At 41.8% G+C, this 21,817-nt stretch overlaps 1 protein-coding gene across 13 annotated transcripts in view; it reads left to right on the top strand.

The window, feature by feature from the left end:
* AGAP1 (ArfGAP with GTPase domain, ankyrin repeat and PH domain 1) overlaps positions 1-21,817 on the top strand; it is a 335,950-nt gene that overhangs the window by 153,217 nt on the left and 160,916 nt on the right. For all 13 annotated transcript variants that reach the window (XM_028702820.2, XM_077918621.1, XM_028702829.2 and 10 more), the window contains one exon: positions 21,431-21,535. In XM_028702820.2, coding sequence (XP_028558653.1) covers positions 21,431-21,535 — 105 coding nt within the window. The remainder of the gene's footprint in view (positions 1-21,430; positions 21,536-21,817) is intronic.

Genomic DNA, 21,817 nt, shown 5'->3' on the forward strand with positions numbered 1-21,817 from the left:
TATATGATGGGGAGAACCCATTAAGGGCAAAATAATAGTAATCCTTGACCCAGCTCAAACTCATGGTAACATGCATGTGTATCTAGAATTGAAGACAGCACATGCTCTTACTTCACTAATTAAAAGATTGTTTAGATGCTATCTAGTCATAACTGTGTGAGAATGTCCAATAAACTAAAATGGACGTGCAGTGGGACCAACTTCTTGCATTTTGTTTCTAAGTGAGGCATGATTTTTGCTTTGCCAGAAGCTCACAGTGGCCATGAAATTGGGTCCTTTTCTGCCTACTGTTCAATCCTGACAGCACAGAAAAATGAAGGAAAACTAACAAAATTAATTTCAGCAGAAATAAATGTCAAGTTCTGCATTTAGGTAGGAAGAATCAGTGGCACAAATACAGGCCAGTTGGCATTTGGTTTGACGTGTAAATAATCTAGGGATTTTAGTAGACCAAAAGCTACACATGAGTTAGCAGTGCAGTGTAGATCAAAAAGGCCTAATGTATTTTTAGGTTGCACCAAAAAAAGTATAGGTTCCAGATGACATGAAGTAATGGTATGACTCTATTTTGCTTTGGTCCAGTTATGGTAAGTTCTAGACACCACATTTTTAGAAGAAGAACTTGGGCTGAAAATGGTGAAAGGTCTAGAGATCAAGTCCTATGAAGAAAAATTGAAGTAGTTCAGTTTCATTAGCCTGGCAAGTATACTATTAAGAGGCAATATGGTAACCATCTAAAGATATTTGAAGGTTATCACGTAGATCAGGGACATCCAACTCTGCGATCTGCGATCTACTATAAAAAAACTGGCAGTGATCTACCCAAAGTTGTGGAGCTTGAGCTTTTTTTAGGAAGCCAAAGTTGTGGGCTTTTTTGCTTTTTTGTAAGGAGATCGCTGAGGGGCCAGAGATCAACCAGGATCTACCAGGAACATCTGATACCTGTTGGACGTGTCTGACGTAGATTATGGACTACAATTATTTTCTGTTGCTCTAGCATGTAGAACTTGAATGAGTGAGTTCAAACTACTACAAGTATTTAGACTAAGCATTAGGAAGAACTAACTGACATAACACTCCAAATGTATCCCAATCCCGGATGTCTTGTTTTGGCTCCTGTGCTCTGGTCGTGCCAGAGCGGGGGACCAAAAAATGATGGGGAAATCCCACACGTTGCCACTCTTCTTCCTCCTTCTATTGTGGCACTTCCAGAAGCCGGCTTCCAGAAGTATGTCTGTGGTGCCAGAGAAGGAGGAGGCTGTGATGGGATCAGCGGGATGGTGTGGAGGGTGCCCTGAATTGACCCCCAAGGTTTTTTTGAGGGGTATGAACTGATGGTATGAGCTATTAAACAGTGGTGCGGATTGTCTCAGAAGGTGGCGTATTCTCCTTTAGCGTTTGTAAGCAGAGACTTGGTGGCCACCTGTCAGGGATGTTGTGGCAGTGGATTTCCTGTTTTGGCAGGGGATTGACTTTTGAGATCCTTTGCAACTCTTTGACTGTTCCTAATTTAGCTCCAGACTTTAAAAGCTTCAATGCACTGTGCCTGAAATGGTGATAGTGTGAATAAAAGGTGTCATATTTTAATACTATATTTGTATGAACAAAGGTAAAGGACCCCTAGATGGTTAAGTCCAACTGAATTCAAGTTTGGGTGCAGTGCTCATCTCCACTTTCAGGCTGAGGGAGCCAGCGTTTGTCCGCAGACAGCTTTTCTGGGTCATGAGGCCAGCATGACTAAACTACATCCGGAGCATGAGACAAAAATGAAGTATTGGAGGCAATGATGTCATGTATCCATTTCCTGCTCCTGACTTTAGAATTTCAACGAGCAAGCAATTAGGTTTGCTTTTGTTAATTGTGATCAGCTATTAATCTAATATAAACAGGTTGCTAGAGCCTTTGCTGTACATTTGACGAAGCACACCTCTTGAACCCTGATGACAAAAAATATAATCTGAAGTTTTTGGGAATAGAATTAGTTAAAGCATAGGGTAACCACCAACAGCATGCACATCCAGGTTTCCAGCTCCATCGTTCTATTTATCTGCATCTCTTTGGAAGCTTGCTTTCAGGAAAAATTTTCTATGAAGACAGGGCTTGCTGCCTACAAATTGTCTTAATTTAGTGTTTCCTGCTGTCAGAACATGTAATGCCATAACTTGAGCTCTTCTGCTGGCAGGAGGTCAGATATGAGAACTGAGAAGTTTGTGGAGTCTCATAATGGATAGTGGAACATTACAATCGAGTAAAGAACAGTGTCTTATATGTTTCTCAATTAATTATGTTCTTGGGTGGATTTGAAACCAATATTGTTTTGTTTTTGTTTTAAATAGAAAGTAGTTATCTTTTGTATTGATTCCTACAAGCTTTGCAACTTTACAATTAGACCTCTACAAACTGATTAAGGGTTGACCTATTTAAAAAGCTATATAAAAAGAATACAGTGGTAAGAAGTAGTAGTGTAGAGAGAAATTAGAAAGCAGAAGGAGCTAAAACTTGGTAATGCCCCACCAAGACCCAGCAAAGGGCCTTCTGCCAACTCCCAAAGCCCTTACTCTGCCCATCCACCTGTCCACTCTGAGCATGTGAGCAAGGGCAAGGGAAAGAAAAATAAGGAGCTTTTCTTGCATTTTGCCCTTTCCCTCTTGGCAGTGGTGTAGAAAGGATCCAGAGGGAGAAGGCAAACAAATAGCCTGGGAGTTGGGCCTACTCTCAAATACCATTTTACCCAACAGACCTCCTGGAATATCTGTCCCTAGTTTAATATATTTATTTACTTAAAGTCTTTATATTGGTTGCCCAGTAACATAGCTCTCTGGGTGGCTTACAAAGATAAGATAATATCAAAAATAATTGTAGCAGAGAGACCTAAAACCAAACTCACAATACAACTAAAAATTATCAAAATATATATCAAGGGAGATAATAAATTTTCAAAATCTAGGAGGTGAAAAATGTATTTTTCTGTTGCTGAAAATACCTTTCTCTAATTACCAACTTCCTTTTGTGGCAATGTTCAAAACTCAGATATACAGTGGTACCTCGGGTTACATACGCTTCAGGTTACAGACTCCGCTAACCCAGAAATAGTACCTCAGGTTAAGAACTTTGCTTCAGGATGAGAACAGAAATCGCGTGGCGGCAGCAGGAGGCCCCATTAGCTAAAGTGGTGCTTCAGCTTAAAAACAGTTTCAGGTTAAGAACGGACCTCCAGAACGAATTAAGTACGTAACCAGAGGTACCACTGTATAAGCTAATCTCCAAATGACACCTTAAATCTAGGTTATGGTTGCCACAACAGAATGTCTAGGTGCCATTTCCCTCCCCCAGATGAGATGGTGCGCTCTAGATATTTGGATTACCTTGCTGGCTGGAACTAGTGAGAGTTGTAGTCCAAAACATAAGTAGAGCAGCAATTTATGGAAGGGTGCTCTAAGATAGAACAAATTAGTCAGGTAATGGCAGCCACTAATTTTGTAGTGTTATTTTGGATCAGCATTAGAGCTCAATGACTTAAGTGTTTGTTTCTAATGCTTATTACCAGTTATGCATAGAGAACTTGGGTACTTCTTGAAGGACCAGTGATTGGGTATATTTATTTCCCACAGTCTTAAGAGCTCCTATATGTCATCCAGCTTACAACTGATTATTTCTGGTACAGATGTGATAACTTCACATTTGTGAAGTTATTGAAGAAAATAGCAAATAATGTTTAGATGCCACCATCTGGCATACTAATTTTATGCCACTATAACATGGCTGTTTATATAAAATTACATTTTCTGATTCAGTATGTTTACATTACTCATCTGTATGCCATAGTGTTTTGAAAACCTGTGTTGTAATTAACAGCATAATATCTACAAGCATAATGAGATTGAAATCTGGACTGCATATTGTCTTGTGTTCAGATCATTTAATTTTATAGATATATTAGTCTAAAGTTATTATATTTGTCTAATATTTAGAATATTATATTCATCTATACATTAAAGAACAATGTTCATAATATATAGAAAGATGGTGATAGCTTTTCCTCCAAGCACCCCCAGACTGCCTATCATTCCACATATTTTGATGTCAGGACTACATCCACAGTAGTTTACGGTTGGCTTTCTATTTAACCAACTTAACCTGAGATTTCTTCCCTATTTATTTGACTGTGCCATTGGATAGGCTGCCCTCTCTACCTCTGTCTACATGGCATAAGTAATTTTCTAGGTCACTGCTTCTTCTATCTCTTCTGTCGCTATCTCTTCTGTCGGTTCTTGCTGTGGTGCTTAGCTAAACAGAACTAACTAGAACCCTACTAGGTTCCCAGCGGCCAGTAATGATCTTTCTTCAGGATAAGACTTTCTCAAGTGTTGTGCTTCTTTTACAGAAAAATACTGTGCTAAATGATATCTTGAAATTAGTTTCTGGAACAAGTTGCCACTGAAATGTCTTGGACTTTGAGATAGTGTAGATGAAATAAAAAATATGTGCTTTTTAAAAATGAGTATAATCAAATGAGTACCAATGGATAGATTTTGTGGATTGGCAGTATAATTCATCAGGCTTTGGAATTTTCTTCCATAAAGCAGATTCTCTGCCTTGAGGGGAAAATAAGATCCTTGCTACAGGCCAAAGTCTATAATAGTTGGACCATGACAAAAAAAGGTATCTTCTTTTTAACTCTTGTGTTTCCAACCTAGGTCAGAAAACAGTTGTTTCAGATAAACTGTAAAAACTAAAATTAAAATGTTTTTCTAATATCTTGGAATCCAATCTGCTGTATTAAAAATCTATGATTGTATTTGTAATTAATGTAAAAATGTCTATCTATAATGGAGCAATCTAATAGCTCTAATATCATAAAAACAATTAGTTTTACAACAAATTTTAATAGATTTTTATTATGAATCCTTGAGACTTGAAGGTGGCATATAGTCATTTTTCAGTACAATTTTTTTTTTAAAATTCAGAGTTTACTCTGAAGTATACTAGAGCAGTAGTGTGATAGACTCATTGATAGAATTGACACTTGCAAGGCTACACTCAAGAGAAATGAATACATTCTCCTGATTACCCATATCCAGTGCAGTAGAATGTCGTCCTCCTGGAATTACAGTAGTTCATAGTTGGCAACTTCCTCAGCGGAAGAAAAGGTCATCATTCATTTGCATGTTAATGCATTTAAATGTATGCAAATTCAACATTTCATCATTGCCTAATATCAAGGGTGAGTTTAAAATAGAAATTAGGTAGGAGGAAGAAAAGCCAATCAGGCCAACTTAATGCTGGCCATGTGGCAACCTTAGCACTTGTTCATAGTGGCCCAAAGGCCACAGACTATTTCATGATATGGAAGATAAAATGTATACCCAACTAATAATCCTGATTTTTTTCCCATGGCAGCTCTTTTTGTGTGTTAGCTTTCATCACCTAACTTGCATTCTAGTTATTTTTAGGTAGATACTAAGCAAGTAGTCATTTAAATCAATGGGCAGCCTCAGGTTTATCAGACGTCCATTGTGAATTCATATACCGGTAAATACAGTGGTACCTCGGTTTACGAACTTAATCTATTCCAGAAGTCCGTTCTTAAACTGAAACCGTTCTTAAACTGAGGCACGCTTTCCCCAATGAGGCCTCCCACCACCGGTGCCCTTCCACCATTTGGCTTCCGTTGTTAGACCAAGGTAGAGTTCGTAAACTGGGACACTACTTCCGGTTTTGCGGAGTTTGTAAACTGAATCATTCGTAAACAGGACTGTTCCTAAACCGAGGTACCACTGTACTCAAAAGGCTGTAGATCAGGCAAGTAGGTGTGGATGAATCTTTAGAACAAATTGCAGTGCAATCATTGCAATAAACTCAGAGAATCAGAGAAACATTTAGTGCATCCCATGTCTCTAATCATATAGAAAGGATCTGGCTTCATTCAGCATCAGTACAGAGAAAATGGCTTTATCTGGTGTGTGTGATAACACATTTACATTTTTCTTTTATACCTACATCAGACTTGTAAGACAATGTTTGTTCATAAGCTGGGTTCCCACATAGTTTCAGATAGCATAGGCATCATTAAGATGAACAGGTAAATGTGTGTCTTGGGTTCCACATAATTGAATGCTCCTCTATACAATTTTTTTTAACCCACCACATAGAAACCTTGCACATCAGAAATTAAGCTACCCTGGAACCCACCTCATTGATGTGTAATTTTCAGTAAGAATGGAATTTATATGGAATAGCATTTAGCTTGAAATTGTACAGTCCAGACAGAGCTTTATCACCTCATATTCTGTCTGTAAGAACTAGGTTCTAGTTTCATAGTATTTTAAATACTCCTGAAGCACTCTGCTGTTGCCATACAAAATCATCAAACATTCCAACTATTTGCCAAAATTTAATTGGTGGTGCTGTGGGTTAAACCACAGAGCCTAGGACTCAGAAGGTCGGCGGTTCGAATCCCCGTGACAGGGTGAGCTCCCGTTGCTCGGTCCCAGCTCCTGCCAACCTAGCAGTTCAAAAGCACGTCAAAGTGCAAGTAGATAAATACCTTCCGGCGGGAAGGTAAACGGTGTTTCCATACGCTGCTCTGATTCGCCAGAAGCAGCTTAGTCATGCTGGCCACATGACCCAGAAGCTGTCTGCAGACAAACGTCGGCTCCCTCGGCCAGTAAAGCGAGATGAGCACTGCAATCCCAGAGTCGCTCATGACTGGACCTAATGGTCAGGGGTCCCTTTACCTTTACCTTAAAGTAATAGAATGTTTGTTTGTTTGTTTGTTTGTTTGTTTGTTATATTTGTATGCTGCATTTCCTCCAGAGAACTTGATACATGGTGCTCCCACTAGTTTATTTGCACAACAGCGTTGTGTAGAAGGCCAAACTGAGAGTTTGTGACTGGCCCAAGGTCACTCAGTGAGGTTTTTGTTTGAGTTGGGATTTGAATCTTGGCTTTCCCAGCCTTGGTCCAACACTCTAATCACTACACTGTGCTGGCTCCGTTTTGGAAAAACTCACTGAATTTTTATTTTAAGAACATCAGAATAGTCCTGCTGGATCAAGCCAGTGTTCCATCTAGTCCTGCTTCCTTTTCTCCCAGTGGCCCATTAGATGCCCATGAGAAGCCCCAAAGCACGACCTGAGCCCAAGAGCACTCTCCTGTGTGCAGTTTCCAGCAAATGTTGTTCCGAGGCATACTGCCTCCAACAGTGGAGGCAGAGGAGAGGCTTCGTGGCTAGTAGCCATTGGTAGCCTTGTCCCCCATGAATTTGGCTAGTCTTTTAAAGCCTTCCAAGTGGGTGGCAATCCCTTCCTTCTGTGGGAGCAAGTGCCATGCTTTTACTATGTGCTGCCTGTAGAAGTCCTTTCTTTTATCCGCCCTGAATCTTCCCACATTCATCTTCATTGGATATTCATGAGTGCTGTGAGAAAAGCTTTCCTCTATCCACTTTCTCCATGCCATACATAATTTTATATACCAATATTTCCTTAAACTGAAAAAACCCTCAAATGCCATAATGTTCCTCATAGGGGAGTTCATGTTTGCATCACACAGCAAGCCATAAGCCACAACTTACCATACACAGGCAATTAATAATAATAATCAAAGGTATGGACTGCTGCACAGCTTAAAGCCATTGAAGTGGTGTACATGGTAAAAACAGAATAAAACACTGAAACACAAGCACAACCAAAAAATATCAATTCAACAAACTCAACAATAAAACCATCCATATAAACTCTAAAAACAACAAGACAATTTCATTAGATACAAAATTAGATCTTCCATATATGATTGGGTTACACCCCAGGGAAAGCCTTCCTAAACAAAAATGTATTCAGTGGACACCTAAGCATCATCACACTTGGTGCCTGTCGGATTAAATCTGGTAATCAGCAAAATTTATACAAATATGTTTAAATATAAAAAATGAGTGAAAAGGAAATATGCAAGAAATATGCAGTGTGGTGTAGTGGTTAAGAGCAGCGGACTCGTAATCTGGTGAACTGGGTTCGCTTCCCCGCTCCTCCACATGCAGCTGCTGTGTGACCTTGGGCTAGTCCCACTTCTCTGAAGTCTCTCAGCCCCACTCACCTCACAGAGTGTTTGTTGTGATGGAGGAAGGGAAAGGAGAATGTTAGCCACTTTGAGACTCCTTCGGGTAGTAATAAAGCGGGATATCAAATCCAAGCTCTTCTCCTCCTCCTGCTCCTCCTCCTCCTCCTTCTATTTTAAAATAAACCAGAGAAGGAGGTTGGGGGAAATCCAAGGGGAGGGGAAGATTTTGAAATTAGAAATTATGTTCTTTGTTATGATGTAATAATGGATATATGAAAATTTAATAAAAAATAATTATAATAAAAAAACAAAAAATCTGGTAATTTATTCCAGAGAGCTGCAGCTGTAACACTAAAAGCCCAGTTCCTAGTACATACTAGGTGCACCTCCAGGGTATATGGTACTCTCTCAGCAGTGTCCCATCTGAGGACACAGTTACTGATCTAGTGGGCATGGTGGTCTCTTGGGAATCCTGGCCCCCAATTGTTTAGGGTGCTAAATGCTAAAATGAGGAGTTTGAACTGTGCCTGGTTGCATTTTGACAGTGAGTACAACTCCTTCCGCAGAGATCTTACATGGTGTTGGCAAGGGCACCCTGGTTAAAAATCTAGCTGCTGTATCTAGTTTATTGTCCTCATCCAGCCCACAACTGCTGCCAGACACTGGCCAAAGCCTGCATGGCCACTTCTACTTCAGATGTTATGGAGAAATAGAGTGGGGTGTCATTGGCATATGGATGACACTTTGCTCCATATTCCCTAATGACAGATCCCATGTGTGGCACTCCCTAACCTAATGCCATGGGGCTGATAAACATTCTGGACCCTGCATGTAGGAACTGAGCCACCATAAAATAGTACCCCTGACACCCATCTCATATAATTCAGGAGGATAACATGGCCAATGGCATCAAAAGATGCTGAGAGATCAAGAAAGTAAGTAAGATTGCACTCCCCTTGCCCTCATCCATCAGGGCAACCAAGTCTGATTTGTTCCTGAAACCAGGTCTGAATCAAGAGTAAAATAATAATAGCAATAATAATAATTTTATTATTTATACCCCGCCCATCTGGCTGGCTTTCCCCAGCTACTCGGGGCATCTTACAGCACATAAAAAATTGTAAAACAGTAGTCATAAAAAAATTCCTGATACACGGTTGCCTTCAGAAATGGGTCTAGATCAATTCATCCAAGAAAGCCTGCAGCTGCTCTGGCACACCACTCTCAATTGCCAGACTAGGCTTTTAAAGGAGTGAACATACCACCACCTCTTTCAAAGCAATGGGTACCACTCATCCCTTAATGGCCCTTTTTCCACACCCTGAGCCCACCCAGACATGCCCTACTGACTAGATTTTATTAACCAAGAGGGACAGGGATTAAGGAAGCATGTGGTTGGACACATAACTGCTAGCACTGTGTCAGTGTCTTCAAGCCTCAAGAGAAGAAATTGATGCCATAAAACCTGACTGGATATGGTGTTTGGTTCTGCACCAACTGTGGTGTCAAGCCAAGCAGTTTTACCCTCCTAAACTCATCACAGCAAGCCTCCAAGGAAACTCCCCCTGGGACCAATAACCTCTGAACCACTAGTAGAAGATGTGACTGAGGCAGCAAAGTGGGCCTTCTTCATGGTAGGCAAACCAGTGTTCAGTTGGCTTCGGCACAAGATTTCTGCCATTTGCACTCTAGTCTTCACCCAGGCTATTTTATCACTCACAACTTCCTGGTACACCAGGGAGTAAAGGGAGCTACACAGAAATAGAGAGGGCATTCAGAAGTCATCCTGTTGATGGCCCATCTCATTTCTCCATTCCAGAGTGATACTTGTGCCTCAGTGAGGTCAAGTCTTGCATCTCTGCTGAGATGTTTTGGCGTCTGAGTAAGTAGCACTAACTAAGGGCATCCTTATGAGGGGTCTGTGTTATACAATCAGATGACACTGCTTGATATTGAGTCAGATCTTGGTTACATATAGCCCAGTATTGTCTGCACTTTGCATTAGAGGCTATTCAGGGTCTTAGACAGAGAAAGGTCTGCTGAAGGCGGCACCTGTGGCATGCAAAAGGATGTGCTCAGCCATAGATCTGTGGCCCCTCCCCTAACAGGAGAGGGCCAGGTGAAAGGAAAGAAAGATAAACCAGAGAGCAGCTAGAAAAATCAAGAAGGTACTCATCAGCCTAAAAGCACACACACGCACACACACTCCACCTTGCACAGGTTTGAGGAACAGATACATATTATTTTTAACTTGGGACGTTCTCTTATTTCAAAAAACTCATATAGTTCAGGGTTTAAGGATTGCTCACAAAGCCCTTTTTGGTCCACAACATGAAGTGTGAACCCTTTTTGTGAAATAATATGGGCCACGTTTTTTTAAAAAAACCTTTCGTTTTTCTCTCAGTGTTCCAGGTTTTGTTATTCAGTAGATGTTACATTAAATTGGATTTTGTGTCCATCATTATTAAAATGTGAAGTGTGTCGGTCACAAAACATACATTTCAGGGCAGTTAGCTGAATAATTCTTTTCTTTATTATCCCAAATTACTGCTGAGCTCTGGAGAGGTGAGCAGTTTAGCCAATTATTGCCATTTGAGCTGGATTTGTGGGTGATTAGCTCCTGGTCGAATTCAGTCCTGGTAAGGGCTTTGAAGCCTTCACTTGTGTGATTTTCACAGCAGTGAGGTAGGAATAGACGCAGCTAATGACAGGAAGGTCGCTTGGGTTATGTGACCTGTGAGGTGGGGTGGTTAGGTTTAGCAAATAGGGCATCCACAATAACAAGTGTGTCACTAACCCTGCCGTGCATAATCGAAGTTTTATAGGATTGTTGGAGATGCTGACAGCTCAATTAAAGTGTAACCCTTTGTACCGTACACCCTGGTAGAATGACAGAAATATTACCAACAAAAAAGGAGGGGGCCACAAGGGAACTGGTTAAGGATCCTATATTCTTTTTCACTACTTCATGGAAGGATCTACAGAGTGAGCTGCAAAAACCATTTGTGAAATAGCTTGTCTGGGGGAGGGGGTCCAGTACCAAACATGGATTTTTTAAAAAAGAGAAGCTTCTATTAAGTGTTGTTCCTGATGTTCCTATGGAAACAGTTTCGATGAGAATGGAAAGTTTACTTCTGTTTTTAAAGCATTGTGGGGCTCTCTTCCTTCCAGCCCCCCCCCATCTATACCACTTTTTTATATCTGGCTAGAAAACATGATATAAGGTGAAATGACTGAGGGCTGAAGTTGGTTAACTCAGATTTTGGATACAGCTATAAGTATTCAACATATGCTCATATTTTGCCTTTGTGAAAGAATATTCCTATTTTCTGCCCTGCAAAATAAATAAAATGTATTAGATTTATACAGTTACTGAATTTTATAGAATGTAGTATAATAGGCCATGCTGTTTTCATATCCATTGTAGTCAATTGTGTTGGTGCATAAAATGGTTTAAACTGGACTAAAGAGCTGCTGATTTCTATACCCAAAGACATCCCAGTTCCACTGCTGGGTTTATTCAGCACTAAATAAATGCTCCATCGCTAAAGTTAACTACATTCTTCTTGGGAAATTTGGACTTTCTCTGATGTGGAGAGATAAACAACTACTTGTACCAAGGGGCTATTAAATCTGCTGCTTATTAGCAGAATAGTGTCTTTGTTGTGGGTAGGAGGAGAAACACTGCAGAAAGCAAAGGGAACTCTGTGCTGCAAAGCAAAGAATGTTGACTAGCCTGATGTTGAACTGAGTATAACTGCTGAAGTATTTTAGAGCAGATGCTGTATGATAATTTCAATACATTTAAGATCATAGGGCGGCTCACAAAATAAAAACACAAAAATACATACCACAATGACAAACAAAAACAATAGCCCCTGCCACAGTTTAAAAGGCTGCAGATTGTTAAATTTGCCAGAGGCCTGGGAGAAGCAGAATGTTTTTGCCTGGCACCTAAGGATATGTAATGAAGACACCAGGCGAGCCTCCATGGGAAGAGCATTCCACATAGAAGGAGCCACCATAGAAAAGGCCTCTTCTCATGTTGCTGGATCTCTTGTGGAGGAGGCAGAAAAAGAAGGGCCTCAGATGAGGGTCACAGGGTTCCCATCAGTGGTACATATGGAGGAAGTCGGTCCTTCAGGTCCTGAGCTGTTTAAAGTTATAGGTTAAACCCAGCACTTGGAATTGGCCCTGGAAACCAATTGGCAGGCAAGAATTGGCATTACGTGGTCAAACCATATTGCCCCGGTAAGAAACCTGGCCTCTGAATTCTGCACCAGCTGAAATTTCTGAACTCTTTTTAGAGGCAGCCCCATGTATATCACATTGCAGTAATCTAACTTAGAGGTTACCAGAGCCTACAAAAGAGTAGTTAGGCTGTCCCTGTCCAGACAGGGGCGCAGCTGGGCCACCAGCTGAAGCTGATAGAAGGCACTCTGGGCCACTGAGGCGACCTGAGCCTCAAGTAACCGCAAAGGATCCAGGAGTACCTGCAAGGTGTGCATGCTCCTTCAGAGGGAGTGTAACCCCATCAAGAGCAGGCCACCTCCCAGCCATCCGGTCTAGGGAACTGCCCTCTAACAGTACCTCAGTCTTATCTGGATTGAGCTTCAGTTTGCTGGCGCTCATGCAGGCCATTACCGAGGCAGGAGACTGGTCCAGCACTTCCGCTGCCTCACCTGCAGATGTAAAGGAGACGTAGAGCTGTGTGTCATCAGCATATTGCTGGCAGTGTACTCCAAAACTCCAGATGACCCCATGGGCCTGGTGCATAATTTATTCACTGCCTCATCTCAAGAATGAAGAATAAATCTGGCATCAATTGGCATAGCACCACATAACCATTTCATGTAAACCTGGAAGGTGGGCAGTGTGTGCCACATGAGTAGGTGACCAACAAGAAAAAAGGGGCACCATTTGAGGCCACCTCCTCATCAATTGGAGCTCTGGCTTGTCTTTCCTGACAAACTTGACTGAGAGGATGCAGCAGCAGGATAGTGTGTGCCAATGTGTTTTGTCATTGACTATGCAAACTGGGACTGTTATAGTATAACAAAACACCTAACAAAACTCCTTCATTCTGATTTTGCTTCTACCACCAAAATCAATGGGGTCTAGGTACCAGGAAAAAAATCCTTGGAGTTCTCTAGAAGTTGAATCTATAAGTGGGATATATGCAGTGGCGTAGAGTGGGGGGTGCAGGGGGGGCCGGCCGCACCGGGTGCAACATCTGGGGTTGGGGCAAATCCACAGGTTAGGGGGCGCACATCCACGGGTTAGGGGGCGCAAATCCACAGGTTAGGGGGCGCAAATTACTTGCCTTGCCCCGGGTGCTGACAACCCACGCTACGCCACTGGATATATGTTTCCCATATTGTACATCCATGTAAATGCATACACATATGAAGTGCATAGCCAGCCATTTCATATACCACATTCAGTGGCATGATTTGAATAGGTCAAGAACTTTGCTAGCTTCTGAGTAACACTGGGACCTTGGTTTTTCCAAAATGTTAAGCATGCAACTGTCTCTCTCCCCTTTCCTCACTTTTTTAAGGGGAAAAACCCCCAAGCTGACTGGGGAAATGCCCAGAGCTCAAGACGGGATGGGGTGGAGAGGTAGGGGAATCTTTTGACGGACAGGTCTATCTTTTAATCACGGTGATTTGGAGAAGGAAAGTTGAAGCAAATAAACAGAGTTGTTATTCATATGGGTCACCTTTCTCCGAGTTTTTACTGTGAGCTGGGTCGCCTGTTTCTTTCTCAACTGTTATTTCTCCTAACAAACATTTGAAAATCATAGCAGTCTTTTCCTTCACGGAGGCTACTTCCAGGAAGCGGGCAAGAAAAAACTGGTGCCCCCCCCTTTTTTTTTTAGCTCCTGGACCTATTTATATGAACTTTGGCAGGGGGACCTCTTTTATGTACCCAGTTTTCAAACTGATTGCCCTCTTAGGAGAAGGAATGTGGTTTCTATTTTCCTACTCCAAAATGATAAAGTCTGCCCTTGCAGAAGAACCACTGCACCAATCTTTCTGAAACTAGGCAGACTTCATCCCCTCAGAATGGTGATCCATGCCTGCAATTTGCATCCAATTTTTAGCAGAAATGTGTTTTTTTAATAAAAGAAAACTTTACAGATTTCCTGCACAAAAACCCCTGAATATATCTGCCTGAAATTCAGTTAACTTAATGCACTTTGGAAAGGCTCCTTTACCTACACATTCCATCCACTTATGTAAAAAGAGAGGAGTTTTTAGCTGTTTTTAGATCCACCAACAAAGATAAAATAGAGCTTCAGATTTAACAGATCAAATTTGGAGCTGAATAACAAATTGAATCACAGTGAAAATTTGGGTTGCTTCCAGATGCTACAGATACAGATAAGGTAAATCATGTAGTCATTGCACACCCTTACTAGAGGACATGTGTGTAGTACATCACTTCCCTGATTGGTCAACCACTACTTTTAATTGATCCCAGGTGGAGTTCTACTCATTAGCTGCACATTGTTACCAAAACAGTCTTGATGCTAAGAATGGCAGTGGTCTGGACCATAGTTCTGTGCTTTGAAGGCAGTATCTGAGGTTGATTGGCTCAGTTAGGAACTCAGACCTTAACAGCAAATGAATCAATAAATATTTGTTGGTAAATAATTGCTATTGAATAGAGCTTTAATATAAATTTATGATTGGTGATTATCACAGCTTTGGGCTATAGTGAGCCACTTAGAGATGGATTTAAGATAAGACTTAAATTCATTATGTTGTTATTTAATGTGAGTTATTTAAACATTGTATTCTTTACATTGCTTTTGGCTTACAATGACCTCCTGGGACTAGACACAGAATATGTATTCATAGAAAGGTGTTCAAAGGGAAATGAGTTGAAACAGTACGTAAAGAGCTTGAAAGTCACACATCTGTTGTTAGATTCAGAGTTTTTTCTGGAGTAAGTTACTGAAGTAGTAAGCAAACAACAGTGTGTACGGGTATATGGTGTGAACATCATAGAGATAGAATTGCATTCACAATTATTGTAAGAATAAATTTTAAACCCTGGTCAAGAAATCACATTTTAAGACTTGCCCCCTAATATTGCTAATGAAGATGTTCCTGCATAGAATTACAATGTATTTCAGTAGCTAGCTAGCTATATAATCTGAATTTCCTGAATAAAAAGTCTGTTTTTATAAGAGCCGAGGGTTTACTTACAGCTAACTGAATATTTTTTTGGAAATAAAGGTATTTTCTGGCCTGTCTATACCTAGTATTTGGAAGACACAATTTATCAGAGACATGGCAGAGGGGGAGGAAGAGGCAGAGGAAAACAGAAGGCTGCCTGTCACTTCTCAAAGCAACACCGAGATGCAGGAGGCAGGTGGTAGTAGGGGGTTGGATTCAACTCCAGAGGAGGAGGAATTGGCTGCACCCGAGTTTCCCAGAAGTAGGAGGCGGAGCAAGCGATTACAGCAAAGAAAGACCAGCTGGAAAGCGGGGGGCGGGCTCAGCATATATCTGGCCTTGGAAGGGGCCGGAGGCCAGTCAAGTCAACTGACTCCGATAGTGAAGAATGAGCTGTGGGAGGCTCTGCTTGCTGTAAGCTTGTAATTGCCAAATAAAGCTAAAGGAGTTAAACTGCCAGCTTGCTGTGTCGTGTGTGAGAGATGTGCTAAACCTAACACAATTGAACAAACAATCTTTGGCTTTTAAAAATAATCTGAATTTTTGGTAGGGAGAACTGCAATCGGCAACAAAATGCCGTAGTGTTATAAGTGTGTTCCTGTTCAGGATTCCAGTAGCCAGTCATCTCTTCCCTCAGGATACCATATTCCTTCCCCTCCCTTTCCACTTTTCCTTTCATTTTTTCCAACAGATACTCAACATTCCTTAGGCACTTAACATGCTCAATCCACATTGGGCTGTTTTGGGATTTTATTTTATTTTATTCCCCTCTCAGGTGGTAGCTTGCTTTGTAAAGTTGACTTGTACTGCAAGCCTCAAGGTTCTCCTGATGATGCTGATACCTCCCTTTGTTTTCCTGTTGACCCCATTGTGGCTCTAATCCTGTTGGTATCACTGTATGAGATTGCTGTTAGAGGGAGTGTGGCATTATATAATACTTTACATATTTGGATCAGCAGTACTGAAATTAAGTTGGCAGGTATTTTGATTAACTGGTGCATATCTTTGCCTGCTGATCAAAGTTACAGTGGTGCCTCGCAAGACGAAAATAATCCGTTCCGCGAGTCTCTTCGTCTAGCGGTTTTTTCGTCTTGCAAAGCAACCCTATTAGCGGCTCAGCGGATTAGCGGTTTAGCAGCTTAGCGGCTATTTAAGGCTTAGCGGCTTAGCGGCTAAAAGGCTCTTAGCGGCTTAGAAAAAGGGGGGAGCAAAAAAAATCGCAAGACTCGCAAGACGTTTCCGTCTTGCGAAGCAAGCCCATAGGGAAAATCATCTTGCGAAGCGCATCGAAAAACGGAAAACCCTTTCGTCTAGCGGGTTTTTCGTCTTGCGAGGCATTTGTCTTGCGGGGCACCACTGTATTGTCTTTTTAGAGTACAATAGCAACACACTCTTGACTTAAGTTAACAATCAAATATGTGTATCTACTGTGGAACTACATGAGATGAAACACAACTTGGCAGTCCTCTTCCTCACAACATGGTTTGTCCACAATTTTAGTGAATATAATGGAGTGTTTCATGAGTTACTGAAATAATGGCTTGCATCTCAAGAACCTTGGGTGGCATTTTGCTTGCACACAGTGGACTTTTCTTTCCCACTCTCTCTGCTGCAGTGGGGTCCCCTGCTCAGGCTCCGATCCAAAGGTCCTTGAACATGATGTATTTAGGACACTTGGAATGTTGCATACCTTCCAGCATTTCTCAAATGGAAATTGGGGCGTCCTAAGGAAAAGCGGGGCATTTCAGGATCAAAGCAGAAACTGAGGCAGCTTCTGTAAATCTGGCATTATTTGCAGACATGTATGGTGGAAAAGGACATGGCTGGCACTGTGGTTTAAACCATCGAGCCTCTTGAGCTTGCTGATTGTAAGGTCATCTGTTCGAATCTGCACAACGGGGTGAGCTCCTGTCACTTTGTCCCACTCCTGCCAACCTAGCAGTTCGATAGCATACCAGTGCAAGTAGATAAATAGGTACCACTGCGGCAGGAAGGTAAACAGCGTTTCCATGTCCTCTGGCCCTCGTCACGGTGTCCCGTTGCATCAGAAGCAGCTAAGTCATGCCAGCCACATGACAAATGCTGGCTCCCTTGGCCTAAAAGTGAAGATGAGCGTTGCACCCCATAGTCGTATTCAACTGGACTTAACCGTCCAGGCGTCCTTTGTACTACATGCAGTCCTTGTACAAAACAGAATCCTTTCTTTGAATTGTGCTGGAGACCACAGTTTCTATGAATATGAGGCAATCACTGTATCTCAACTGTGGGAGAAAAAGGCTCAAAAGTAATACTGCAACAATCTCACCATTCTGTGACTTGTGGAAGACACCCGTTTCTTTTCAAACATGTTAGAGAATTTCATAAAGGGTTGTTACTCTTACAGCCTTTATTTTACTGGGTTGGTATTGGATCACATGTGCCTGTGTACCATTTCAAAGTTTGGTTTGCCTGCCTGCCTGCTTGCTTGCTTACTTACCACTCTTCATCCGCAGATCTCAGGCAGTTTCACAACATAAAATTACAGTATAAAAACAATAAAATACATAGTACAAATAAGAACAACAAAAAATCAATAATTCCCCCCCAGACACACACATTTAAAAGGGCATCACTGCAGGAGGAGAGATTAGCAACCAGCCAGTAGTGATTTTCCAAGTCCAGGGAGGGGCTCTTGAGGAGTGGTTTTACCACTGCCTCCTTCAATCAGGCAGGGACCACCCCTCTCGCAAGGAGGCATTAATAGATCCCTCCCTGCTAGTTTTAAAAAGCCAAGAGGGGCAAGGGTCCAGAGCACAAGTGGTTGCCCTGTCCAATCAAATCACCTTGTCCACATCCTCACGTCTTACTAACTGCAACTCATCCAACACGACTAGACTAGAGAATGCTCTGGACATCCCTTGAGATTTGTCTACTATAACAGCGGAGTCAAGATCCTGGTCAAGGCAAGCAGTTACGCCATAGTGAGGATGCAATGGAGGCAGCAAAGTAGGCCTTCTCTGCTGCCTTCACTGCCACTAGGTAGGCTCGATGATGAGCCTTCACCAGTTTTCGGTTGCATTCAGCCTAGTTTTTCCTCCACTTGTGTTTGAGCCATCTCCCAACTCAAGATGTTACAACGCAGTGATGTTATACGAAGACTGCATGTGTATAGAATTTACACAGGTTTAGGAGTGGTGCACTAGTATTCAGTAAATGCTGTCCTGGGCTCCCTTGGGAGGAAGGATGGGATGAGATATATGATATGATATCATTTTTCTCTAACTAAAATGCCCCTCCTTGTAACTGAAGAGTTGCAACATGAATATTTCTGTAAATTAGGGATCACGTCATTGTTTTAAAGCCTGTTTTACATTACAGTGGTGCCTCGCAAGACGAAATTAATTCATTCCTCGAGTTTTGTCGTCTTGCGATTTTTTTCGTCTTGCGAAGCACGGTGTCGGAAAAGTTTTGGAAAAGCTTCAAAAATCACCAAAGTCTTCCAAAACCTCAAAAAAGGCTACCACACCGCATGCTATGAGTTGCTCCTCGAAGTCAAGTCGCAACTGTATTAACGGTTTTAAGAAAAAGGAAACAAACTTGCAAGACGTTTCCGTCTTGCGAAGCAAGCCCATAGGGAAAATCGTCTTGCGAAGCAGCTCAAAAAACCAAAAACCCTTTCATCTTGCGAGTTTTCCGTCTTGCGAGGTACCACTGTATTTGAAGACAGTCATAGCAGCCATTATTTGAACAGATGAGGCTTCTGTTGTGCGACCACTGATTGTCGTCATCACATCAGCCAGTTAAATTAACAGTGGAGGCTAATCTGCCCAGTAAGAAACGTGGTGGGTGTTTGTGATCACTTACTCATCAGCATGATGATTAATGCTATTTGAGAAATAGAACTTCTGCAAATTGATAATAAACTGCTTTTTCATACTAAAACTTCCCTTTAAAACATTTACAGCATTCTAAAGGTTAGTTTTGTGGCCTTCACATAAGTCACCTTTCTGCAAGCACAGCTAGATAAAATATGTCCTGTCAACAGTGCTTAGTCACTATTGTCCTCAGCTGGAAATGGTGGGTAGAATATAGGGTATATTAAATAACTTAGGAGCACACTAGTGGAAATACTGACATCTTGCAAGCTTTATTTTTTCTTTTATATTATCATCAAGCATTAAAGATGATACATCTAATTTATATCATCAGATGAAGTAGATTCATCTATGTTCTGATGTAAGCACTGACCTCGACAAAGGCAAAGCAAGACTGGGGCACTCTGGACAACTGATTGGGAGCTTGTGACCAGGACTTGTAAACAGGGGTGTTTGCTAGGATGTTTTGAGTGGGGGGGGGGGCTGGAGTGCTGTCTCAGGGTGTACGTAGGACCAAGGGCATTGCAGTGACCTGCTTCCTGCCTGAGAATGCAGATTCATATAAAGCCCACTGACCACAACCCCTTCCTTCTGATTCATACAAACAATGCTGCCAGCCTCAGCCTTTGACGTATAGCAAGGGACTATGAGACTCTGCACAAGAAGCTGAAGGGCTTTGGGGCATAGGTGGGTTTTTTAATCGCTCCTTCCTGTTGAAGGTTGTGGCCCAGGAAGAGAGAGGAAAATACTAGCTGCATAGGTGGTGTCGTCAGGAAAGCTTTGGCTTTTTGGACCATGGTCCGTGCTTTCTTTAGGAAGGACTTTTGGGAAGATACATGTTGCACTTCACAGCGGTTGGCAAGAATGTCTTTGCTAAAAGTCTTGTGAAGCTGAAAGCAGGGGAGCACCTGGGACAAGGGATATTGTTATTGTTTAAATTTGTATACCACCCTCCATTTGAACATCTCAGGGCAGTTCACAACAGAAAAATACAAATTGAGAATAGAAAGTACATAATAAAAAACAAACCAATAACCCACAGCCGAACACCTGGTTGAAGAGAAACATTTTTGCCTGGTGCCTAAACTTATGTAATGAAGCTGTCAGGTGAGCCTCCCTCCTGCCACCCACTGGACCTTTCACAGAGGAGGCATACAAAGAAGGCCTCAGATGATGATCACTGAGTTCCTATGGGTGGTTCCTAAGGGTAGAGGCGGTCCTTGAGGTATTGTGGTCCAGATCTATTTAAGACTTTATAGGTCAAATATTGGTCAAATGTTTTACTAGATGATCCTTGGGGTCCTTTCCAACTCGACAATTCTATAATTTTATGATTCTATGACTCATGAATGGTATATGAGAAAATAGCTCAGATGTTACTTGAGCAGCAGTTACTCTTGGTCTGAACCTTATGTATGAGCTGCAGCTTCTCAGTGGCTGGCTCTCCTTTCACAGAGAGATGCCTCTTCATTTATAGGATTCTAGCCTTCTCCAGCAGATAGAGCAGGGAAGACTTTGGTTGCACTAGGGCTTCTGCTATTACAGTCATTTGAGTCAGAGGAGGTCAGTGTGAGGTCTTCATGCCAGAAGGTTACTCTCTCCAAAGTAATGTCCACAGTGGTGAATGCTCAACTTCATGGAACTGCTAGCAGATCATTTAGGCATGGCTAAGGTCTTCTGGTTTTCTCCTTGCCCTCCTTCCTTTCATCAAAATAGCGGGTACTTAAACACTGAAGTTGTATAAATTCAGCACCTATGTGTTATCATGGTTCAGAAGGGGCCACTTCTGTCACAATTTCTGGTTTGGGTTCATAGCACAATAACCGTGCATTATTCAGAAATAAGTCCCACTGAATTCAATAGAGATTGTTCCCTAATAGATATGTACAGAATTGTAGCTTGACTTGATTAGTCTTAAAGGTGCCACACAGAACCGTTAACAAGGGTTCCCATAAATTGATCATTAAAGAACAGGAAGCAGAGAGTAGGAATAAATGGACAGTTCTCATCATGGATGGATATAAGAAGTGGGGTCCCTCCAAAGATCAATATTGGGACCACTCTTTAACTTGTTGCCTTCCTCCTGGTTTGTATCCCCAACTAGTTAAAATGTATAAGATATGACACTGCCGGCGGGATGGGTATGGACGATGGGTATGTATACTGATAATGTTATTTTAAAAGAATGTACTCACTAGTATGTGAATGAAGGAGCCATATCAAAATAGTTAGTGCAATAACAAATGCTGTAAAACTTTATAGGATATGAACATATATATACTTGTGTGTGTATGTCTAACAGTGTGTTTCATATTACCTCTTTCTTCTTCATAGGGCATGCTGCTGAAGCGAAGTTGCAGATCTTTAAATAAAGAGTGGAAGAAGAAATATGTTACTCTCTCTGATAATGGCGTACTGACCTATCATCCAAGTTTACATGTAAGTGTGCATGCATTTCACAGTTATCAAATGATGTTTCAAAACCAGGAATCAGACCCACACAAATTACAGTGGTACCTCTGAATACGAACAGGATCCGTTCTGGAGCCCTGATCGCATCCTGCAGTGAATGCAACCCGCGTCTGCGCGGGTCGCGATTTGCCGCTTCTGCACATGCACATAACGTCATTTTGACTGTCTGCACGAGCAGCGAAACCCGGAAGTAACGCGTTCCGTTACTTCCGGGTCGCCGTGGAGCGCAACCCGAAAACGCTCAACCTG

Source organism: Podarcis muralis, chromosome 1 (genome assembly GCF_964188315.1).
Source record: "Podarcis muralis chromosome 1, rPodMur119.hap1.1, whole genome shotgun sequence".
NCBI classification, from domain to species: domain Eukaryota; kingdom Metazoa; phylum Chordata; class Lepidosauria; order Squamata; family Lacertidae; genus Podarcis; species Podarcis muralis.